General features: G+C 38.5%; 1 protein-coding gene across 1 annotated transcript; it reads left to right on the top strand.

The window, feature by feature from the left end:
- Positions 1 to 1,313: 1,313 nt before the first annotated feature.
- On the top strand, positions 1,314 to 9,710 carry LOC140349117 (anoctamin-1-like). Its single transcript, XM_072435342.1, has 24 exons — positions 1,314 to 1,637; positions 2,742 to 3,095; positions 3,306 to 3,404; positions 3,481 to 3,632; positions 3,713 to 3,767; positions 3,870 to 3,918; positions 3,987 to 4,042; positions 4,134 to 4,172; positions 4,358 to 4,422; positions 4,499 to 4,633; positions 4,705 to 4,865; positions 4,935 to 5,017; positions 5,797 to 5,871; positions 5,958 to 6,017; positions 6,087 to 6,288; positions 7,209 to 7,320; positions 7,403 to 7,460; positions 7,673 to 7,773; positions 7,847 to 7,989; positions 8,117 to 8,269; positions 8,378 to 8,430; positions 8,528 to 8,712; positions 8,778 to 8,883; positions 8,974 to 9,710. Exons 1-24 carry the CDS (start codon positions 1,539 to 1,541, stop codon positions 9,187 to 9,189), a joined length of 2,811 nt encoding a protein of 936 aa, XP_072291443.1. The 5' UTR covers positions 1,314 to 1,538; the 3' UTR covers positions 9,190 to 9,710.
- Positions 9,711 to 10,214: the final 504 nt, after the last annotated feature.

Raw genomic sequence — 10,214 nt, 5'->3', positions numbered from 1 at the left:
ACTGTATCTCCAAATTTAGTATAACAAATTACCGTATTTTCCGGACTATAAATTGCACCGGAGTATAAATCGCACCAGCCCAGAAAAAAGCATAATAGAGAAGGAAAAGACATATATAAGTTGCACTGGAGTATGAAATGCGGTTGCAAGTGATTCTGATTCTGATTCTGAAGAATAAGTCGCACCCTGGCCAAAACTATGAAGAAAGGTGCGACTTATTGTCCGGAAAATACGGGTATTACATTATATTTTACCACAGGCCTTTCCCATGAGGGGAAAAAAAGCTGAAAAAAATAACGTTAAACATTAATTTATGTAATTTTTTCTCAACATCGCCAAATCTTTTAACTTGACACTTTGTATTTGTTTTGCGCCTTTTTTGATTCTACACCATCTATAAAAAGCACATGTTTTGAGTTAAAGTCAGAGGATGGTGATATCCCATGTGAGATTAATGGCCTTCACTTCCTTCCGTCTTCATTGAAAAGACACATTTTTTGACCCTAAAATCTCTAAAAATAGCCTTCAGTGCGGATGTTACTGCTTTCTTATGTAAGCTGTGGCCCAATGTGTCCGGGGTGAGAAGCTGTACAGAGGGTCTGGTAAAATAAACTCTGAAATTCTTCTCCTTTGAAATTCAGAATTACATAGAAAATTGTGTAAGCAAACAGGATTATGTGATTTACAGTTAACACAATGATTTAATATTACTTCCCTTTGGCTTTTCAGTCTTGGGACCGCCACATTAAATGGATTCGCTTCATGCATACATGGCTCAGATTAGTGGTCCTTCCTGGTGGAACCTTCTCCATTTGCATGTCACGATCCCCTTGATTTGTTAATACATTTTGTGATACTTTTTTCTCCCAGCGATGAGTTTACTTAGTTCAGATGTAAGTCCTATTATCAAATCCACACTTAGCCTGTGCAAATATAACTTAAAACATGTCACATCTGCAACTGAAAGCAGAAGTTTACTGCATGGACTGTGTTAAAATACATCATGAAAACTTGGTATTGCCTCTATATAGCTTTACATTCATATTATTACAACAATAAAACTAAAACAGATTAGATTTTGCAGTCTCCAGCCCATCACTTAGCACCACTTAACTCAGTGGTAATCTTGATGAAAACTGGCACTAATTTATGAGTGTTAATGTCTGAAAAAGGGGGTCCCGGGACAGGTCGGAGGGCTTTGATCTCTCAGCCGTCTCAATGGAGCTGGGGGAGACCAGGGAAAGTGTGGGAGGGCATTTCGTGTTCATCAGTTTTATCGTCGCCTATGTTTAGATCTAGGATCACAGATGTCTTGGTCTCAAGTGTCAGAGCCCTCAGCGCAGCCACTGGGACAAACAGCGAGTCTCTGCCCTGAGCTTCAGCAGGACACTCTTAAAGACACGCAATGGTCAAAACTCCAGAGACACAAGAGAGTTTGTTTTTGCGAGAGACAGGCAGCAGATGAAACCGAGGAGGAAATAAGACAGCAAGTCGGGATATTGTGCGTTTCAATGTGTTCCACCTGAAGAGCCTGCACCATGACACAACAAGGGGAGGACGAGGACAACCTTGCGCCAGAATCTAAACAGTCCTCAGTGCATTTCCTACGGGATGTGGTTTTTCATGGCAAGTTTGAGGTGAGTTCATCTGTGAGAGGGCAAAAAAATGGCTATATTTTTACTGTCTGCTTCACTAAACAACTGATTATTGCTTACTCTACAATAGATTAACAATGTGTTGCCATTTAAAAACAAGAGAGAGGATCGTTAAAATGTCATAAATGTGACCACAGACTCATTTCATTCAGTGAGTGGTTAATTAGAAGGCAGCTTGTGAATGAACCCAGAATGTATCCCGTTACAGGGGCTGAATACATTACTCAAAACACATTCCAAAAAACTAGACTGGACACGCTGCACTTTAAGGAACGTATTAACTAAGAACTTATTTAAAAAAAAAAAAAAAAAAAAGACCAAACTCAAGGTTGAACAAATATTGGGATTCATTTTGGTCAGTGAAATGCAATAAAATCGAGGCCCCGGCATTCAAATACTCACAGCTCTAAACTAACGGACCATAAGCCATTTGGGGAAATATATGTTGTCAAATCATCACACTGACAATATTATATTTTTTGTGATAAGTATGGAGAAATTGTACTTTTCTATTTACATTGCTAGTCTATACATGACTTCAATACAAGACTTTAAGTTCTTACAATGTCAATATGCAAATGCTAGAAAATGTTAAGCCGTATTTTGTGTCTAATGTGGAGCTTGATCTTCTGGATATTGCGACAGCTGTATCTCATTTCCCAGTAGTTTGGGGAAGCCCTTCTCTGCCCTTTGATTTTAAAGCAAGAGACCACCCACTGTTTCCATGGGAATATCCAATGTAAAAGAATAAGCATGACAAGTTGCAACCAAACAAACAATTTCTAACATTACAGTGTAATCGTTCAATGTCTTCCCTTTTGTGGTTGGATTTATGGTCCATGTTTTGTGCTAGGCTTCTTGACGCACTGATGATGGAACTATCTTCTGAACACCGTTATCGAGACGACGCAAACACATTGAGATTTCATTTGTTAATATCGCCCAATCCAACAAAAATGACATGTTTCAGGATTTATTGTTCTAAACTGTTTGTGTAACTAATGCGCATCCATTTCTTTTGTCGTCGTAAAACTGTTGATTTGACATTTTATGAACCCAAGCCTCTTCTGTGTGTTTTCGCTGCAGCTCCTCAAATCGGCGATCCCACAGGAAAGCCTCTGTTTCCAGAAGGGTTTGTACTTTGAGGACGGTCAGAGAAGAGTGGATTACGTCCTCACCTACAATCTGAAGAAGTCCTGTGTCAGTCGCATCAGCAGATATGTGCCGCACATGCACATGCACGGCGACAACGCCTTCCTCCACGGCTCTCAGGGCAGAAACAGAAGCGCTCCACCGTCTCGTCGACCACAGCAGAGGACGTCGACCCCAGGGTTTGGAGGGGAGCTGGGGTCTCATGGAGAGGGCGACAAGATCCTCCAGAGAGAAGACTTTGAACGTAAACTCCGAGATATGGGGCTGGAGCTGGAGAAAGAAGACAATGTGAGTAGATCTCCTCTCGTTATGCAACAGTTTGACAAACCCCTCCACTATTACCACAATCATACAAAGTTATATGTACGCTCGGATTTTGCATAATCTTCTACGCTTTTCATTTGTTTAATATTCTCTGAGAGCTTTCTTGACACTCTTTGCTTGGTCCAGGGCAGTTGAACAAATAACACACATGAACATCATATGACTCACATTTAGGGTAAGGTCCCAGGAGTGGGTTTTGTCAAGATTCATGCTCCGTGGAATGTTCTGTGTCGAGAGGCTGAGTTCATGAAGCTAAAGATGCCCACTAAAAAGGTTAGACTGCCCTAAATACAGATCAAAAGGTGTCGCTAGTGGTGGTGAACAAACGTTTGTGCATGTTTTATATCAGTGCTATGAAGTGAAGCGCTCCAGTGGTTTGGTGGAGAAGCTCATCTCTTTGGCCAGTAAAGTGGTGGAGCCGCTGCACCCTCATGTGGAGGAGCACCATCCCAAGAACATCAAGCACCTGTCGCACACTTTCTCCAGAGAGAAACCGCATCTGTAAGTTCAGTCTGGGAAAAGGCAATAAAGCATCTAGATTCACTGCTGATAAACAGGTTTGTACCGTTTGTTGTTTGCAGGTTTGATCTTTCAGACAAAGACTGCTTTTTTGACAGCAAAACCAGAAGTTCAATTGTAAGTTTTGTTACACAATGTATATGTTATATATTGCAAATTAAAATCATCAACTGGCTCAAATGTAAATGCTGACAACATATTTTTGTATTTTTCTTTCAGGTTTATGAAATTCTGAAAAGAACTAAATGCAAGGAAAAGTATAGTATAGGTGAGAATCATTGTATTTTATGAAATGAGTCAAATGAATCTCAGTGACATTTGTCCATCACATCCCAGGTATAACCAGCCTGTTGGGCAGAGGTGTCTATACAGCAGCTTACCCTCTGCATGATGTAAGCACACTATGTCCCATATCATTACCACTGTCGCCTTTGCATGAACTTTCTGACCACGTTTTCTCTCTCTCTCTTATGCCTTTTACAGGGTGACACAGAAGAGTATGCAGAGCCAAACGACAGAAAAGTATGAAGTTGTCTCATTACATTCATGTACACACAGCATGGATACTTTGTGCAGCCTGTGAAGTTAGGTTAAGTGGTCACATTCATCATGCAATGGGAAGATATTTGCAAATAAACATGTCTGATAAAACCCCATGTTTAATGTGTGAAAATGCATTTACATCTTTTGTTTCATGTATTCTTCAGTATTTGTATGAGGAGTGGGCAAACTACAGTGTTTTCTACAAGTACCAGCCTATTGGACTGGTGAGGTAAGCGTGAACAAAACCAATATTTCAAAGAAAAAACTTACTATTGTGCAGCAAATCATTGTATTTCTTTTATCAGAAAATATTTTGGGGAGAAGATTGGCCTTTACTTTGCCTGGTTGGGTCTGTACACCCAGATGCTGATCCCCGCGTCTATTGTGGGAGTCATAGTCTTTCTCTACGGCTGCGCGACTGTCAACGACAACATACCGAGGTGGAACCAACAGTTACTTTACTTGTACATGAAGATTTAAAGATTTCTAAATTGCTGTAAGTGTTTTGCAGCATGGAGATCTGCCACCCGAAGAACAACATCACCATGTGTCCTCTGTGTGACCACGTGTGCAGCTACTGGAAACTGCCCTCAACCTGCGGCACGGCTCGAGCCAGTCACTTATTCGACAACCCGGCCACCGTCTTCTTCTCTGTGTTTATGGCTCTGTGGGGTGAGAAAGACACTCACTTACTGTATGGTTTGAATGGTTATATTCTCGATTGTCTTTGTTCTTCAACAGCCGCTATGTTCATGGAGCACTGGAAGAGGAGGCAGATGAGACTGAATTATGAATGGGATTTAACTGGCTTTGAGGATGAAGAGGTTGGTTTCATTTTTTTAATGCAGCATTATTAAGCCAAATATTGTGCTTTTAGATCTGTTTGAGGAAATGATCAATGCCGTTTTTAAACAACTACATTGCTTTGTCTTGTCTCCTCTATTTCCTGTTTGGCGCTTTATTTTGCACAGGAGGCTCTAAAGGTTTGGGGAATATATATATATATACATGTTCTATTCATAAATTATTTACTTTCTTTATCTTTCCTACTTTTTGCCAGTCTATTCCTGTTCCTGATATAAAATGCATTTAGGATATATTTTCTTTTTTTGTCTTCTTAACTAGAGACGCACTAATCCAGCATTTTCAATTCCGATTCCATTACTTTGAATCGCTGATACCGGATGCAGAGAATGAAAGTAAATATTTTTTCCTCAAAACACAAATTACTATCCAAAATTGATTGAAATATGTTTTGTAACTGTGGAACAGCAATGTATGAACAAAGGTTTTGACATTACGTGGCATTAAAAAGTGTTATTAAATGCATTGATGGGCCTATCGATATTCTGGGACAGATGTTTGATCTTGTAAATCTTTCTTGCTCTGACCCCAAACCCTTGACCAGTGTTGGCATTCAGTATCAGTGCATCCTTAATATTTGAATAACAATGAAGGTTCTCTGACTATCTCACAAAAAGTTTTCAGTCACTTTCTTTTCGTTTTCTTTTGCATATTTTTATATTTCAATCTTTTTTCTCAACCTTTTTCCTCTTCCACAATGAACCAAAGTTGTAAGTGCTTTTAATGTCACTCGTTACAGGATCATCCTCGAGCTGAATATGAATTTAAGGTTATGCAGAAGTCCATGAGAAAAGAAGAGAAAACGCCACACAAGGTGAATTCATGTAATAAAACTGACTGTTCTTCAGGACATGAACAAGGTTAAGTTATATATGTTTTTGTTTGTTTCTTCTTTCTCAGCTCACCTGCCAAGACCGCTTTCCTGCCTATATGACCAACATTGTCATGATGTTGTTAATGGTTAGAATTACTTCCTGTACCTTACATCATATACTTCAAACTTTTTTAATTACGGTCTTTCTTTCACAGGTTGGCGTAACTTTTGCCATTGTGTTTGGTGTGATAATCTACAGAATTTCCACCAAAGCTGCTCTCCACATGAGCTCCAGCCCCATGTCCCGAAACCACATCCAGGTGACAGTGAAGACCACAGCTGCCATCATAAACCTGGTGGTCATTCTCATCCTGGACGAGGTCTATGGAGCGGTGGCTCGATGGCTCACTGTGCTGGGTAAGAGCTACTATTTCTATTGAGTCAGTTTATCAATTTATCAAGTAGATAATAGTGGATAAAGTTGCCAAAAAAATTATTCAAAATCATTACTCCAGGAGTAAAAAAGTATTTACCACTACACAAATAAAGACATTGTAAAGTGTCAGGTCGTAACATATGATTTATAATCAGTCCTGACGTCTGTTAATGCTCAAATCTGGTATTTTCAAAGACCACAAACATGAGAAAAACACAATAATATCTGAAGCAAGAAACAAAAATGATTGTCAACATAAAGCTCTTGTCACTGTATTGTAGACTTACTCCCAGTCTAAATAGAGTAACTAACCTTTACGGAAGTAGGAGTACTTTTACTTCACTGAAAATATGACTCAAAGAGTAGTAAAAGTATTGTATCTGACAACTACTCAGAGAAGTACAGTTATATTTAAAAAATCTCAATTTGAGTTAGCTGGAGGATTTTGCTATTCCTATTATATTCAAGGATTGCTCTGAAAGTACTATCAGAATGATCCCATACCATTTTGGAATAGATGAACTGAAATGAACTCTAAACTCTGTAAAATTAAGTCTTTACAAGTGTACTTTTTGCGGCTTAATACCTAGTGAGCTGTCTCGCTCTACAAGACTTGCACTTTAAGAATAGAAGTAAAGTCTGGGTCAAGGGGAAGAAGCCACTTGACTCGCACGACCATGAGATTAAGATTTACTGAACTGAAGCGAACTAGAATTTAAAGTTGTCATTCTATCACTCTAGTAGCACAGGCCTTAAATGCCACATGAAGAGTAGAAAGCTACTGAAAAGTAACTTACTGGTGATTAAATCATGTTTTTTCACACGTCTTCATGGTCATCATCAATTATATGCCTTTGTAAAGAAATATTTTTTGTTGTAATTCTGTGTAATTGTCTTACAGAGGTCCCAAAGACTGACAAGAGTTTTGAGGAACGACTCATTTTTAAGACCTTCGTCCTCAAATTCTTTAACGCTTTCACTCCAATTATCTACATAGCTTTCTTCAGAGGGAGGTGAGTATTTTTTGTCTTCATAACTCAAACCTGATAAATAGATTTCATCCAAGTGAAGCACATGCTGTTATTGCTGCTGTAGGCTGGTGGGCAGACCGGGAAGCTACTTGTACGTGTTTGAATCATACAGAATGGAAGAGGTAAGAGTGTTAAAGAATGTTGTTTAGTTGGCTGAAATTGTATTCAGGCTCTTGTTTGGTCGACCAAACGCTGACAAAACAGAACAGCATTTGTATCCAAAAGACTCAAGGGAAAAAAGTAATTAAAACTACAAAATGTTTGTAACAATACTATAATGGCATTAAGGATCTTTAAGAATCAATAATGTAATTTACCCAATGGATGTGCATAGTGTGCTCATGGAGGCTGTCTGATGGAGTTATGCATCCAGCTCAGTATCACCATGTTGGGAAAGCAGCTCATTCAGAACAATCTGTTTGAGATTGGACTACCGTGAGTACGCACACATGTACACGTGTACACACAGCAGAGACCCTGAACCTCAACAATGACATGTGTTTCTCAGTAAATTAAAGAAGTTGATCCGCTACATTCAGTCGAAGCAAGAGACGTACCAAGAGCAGGACAAGCAGAAAAGGCTACAGAGATATGAAATAGACCATTTCCTGGAGCCATTTGCAGGACTGACACCAGAGTATATGGAGATGAGTAAGTATTTCTGGCATACATTTGTGTCCATCTGCACACATTGTTGTCCTAAAGTTAAGTTTAATTGAATACATAAAGCACAATGAAATAGGCATTTGTATTTGTTTACATTGATTTTCTGTTTCAGTCATCCAGTTTGGTTTTGTTACACTGTTTGTGGCATCGTTTCCTTTGGCTCCATTATTTGCTCTCCTCAACAATATCATTGAAATACGACTTGATGCAAAGAAATTTGTGATGGAGTTGAGAAGACCTGTGGCAGCAAGAGCCAAAGATATTGGTAGGATAGACACAACATTTAAAATTATGGCTATAAATAAGTTGTTATCAATTGCTGAAAGTCATGTTTTTATGTATACAGTTTGACATAATTGTTCTTTTTTTACAGGTATTTGGTACAACATACTTCGAGGTGTAGCAAAAGTGGCTGTAATCATAAATGTAAGTTAAATGGTCATTGCACTCGATCCATTGCCCTGTTTTTCTCCAGGACCAACAGTAAGTCTTGGGTAATAGAATATGCACTGACTGTTCCTAGGCTTTTGTGATCTCCTTCACCTCGGACTTCATACCTCGCATGGTTTATCAGTACATGTACAGCCCTGATGGAACAATGCACGGCTTTGTCAACCACACTCTTTCCTATTTTAATGTGAGCCACTTTCAAGAGGGAAAAGAGCCCATGGATCCTATGCGACTTGGCTTTCCAGTGGACATTTGCAGGTAGGTGGATGAGTTTAAGACTATCCATAACTGTTGACGACTTAAATGTAAGTTGTTTCTTTAAGGTATAAGGACTACAGAGAACCGCCCTGGTCCAATACTCCATATGATGTCACTAAAGAGTTCTGGGCAGTGCTGGCAGTCCGATTGGCCTTTGTCATAGTTTTTCAGGTACATATAACTACGTCATGATTTACCATTTTGAACAAAAATAAGAGATAATGTTTTGTAGATGTGAGATATTGGATTTTTCTTTTCCAGAATGTTGTGTTGATAATGAATGACATTGTGGACTGGTTAATACCTGACATACCTAAAGACATCAGTCTCCAGATACACAAGGAAAAGATTTTGCTGGTGGAATTGTTTATGAGAGAAGAACAAGTTAAGAAGTTCACTCAAGAGGAGAGACAGAAGCAACTGAATAAAAGAGGAAATCAAGAAGCCTGTAATGTAAACACACCAGCAGCAGTTTGAACAATGACTGTGCAGAGCTTTGTTAGAGATACAAATGTAGCTGTAGCGACATGTCAGATGTCAGACATTCCAAGAGTGGTTTAAATGTTTTTGACTCAGCTGCATGTCTTAATCGACCAAATTGTACTTCTATTATAGGCCATGAGTCTTAAATGTGTTTCAGTAATTTGTGTCTATAATGTATATTATCCACGCATTACAAATCCATCAATTTATGAACCCATTCTCCTCTATTTACTGGGTGAAATTGCAGTATCGTATGCTTCTCTGCAAACATTAATAACTAATTAAATTTCGCTTTGTTTATTTGCCATTTATGTATGATTGTTTTTATATTGTGTCTTGCTTTTTGAATTAGTTTTGAATGTGTACAATTGCACTGATGTATTTATAATGTTTTAATATGTGTTATGTATAAATTAAAACCTGCTATAAACTCTATGCATGGCATCAGCTGCAAACCTTCTTTGTAACTATGTCGGACTGTGTTGTCCCTGCTAAATAAACAAAGAAATGAAATGTATTTTGCACAAATATGGGTACGCTGTGAAATACATTTATAAAAGTGTAATAATAAATAAAAATGTTCAGTTAGACACCACTAGGTGGCACTATATAACATGTTACCGCATGGAAGGCTTCACGGTCACGTGCTCGGCTTTCACAAAGTGGAACAACTATAACAAAGAAACAGGACATAAAACTTGATTGAAAAAAGCGAATTGAAAAAATGAAATAACAAATAAGCCTGCTAAAGAAAAAGCTCTAGAATTCTACTGAGAAAGAAAAATGAGGAATATTACACACAAGGAGCTGGTTTCGGTCACAAGTCAGGTTTTTGAAGGAGCTATTGTGGGACACCTGAGTGTTACCAGAAATATTCTCACTTTTTATTGTGAAAATTCAACAAACTTAAGAGCAATTTCTGTATTAATCATTTGGTTAAAGAGATTAAATATAAAGTTCATCTTTTGAACCTCTAAAGTATAGAGCCATGATTGGTCTGTGTTCGTGAGGCTGGAGCC

Source organism: Eucyclogobius newberryi, unplaced genomic scaffold (genome assembly GCF_026437365.1).
Source record: "Eucyclogobius newberryi isolate DKJ021-1_F unplaced genomic scaffold, fEucNew1.0.hap1 SCAF_7, whole genome shotgun sequence".
NCBI lineage: Eukaryota > Metazoa > Chordata > Actinopteri > Gobiiformes > Gobiidae > Eucyclogobius > Eucyclogobius newberryi.
Note: the sequence above shows the minus strand (reverse complement) of the source record. Positions and strands in the feature narration are given on the sequence as shown.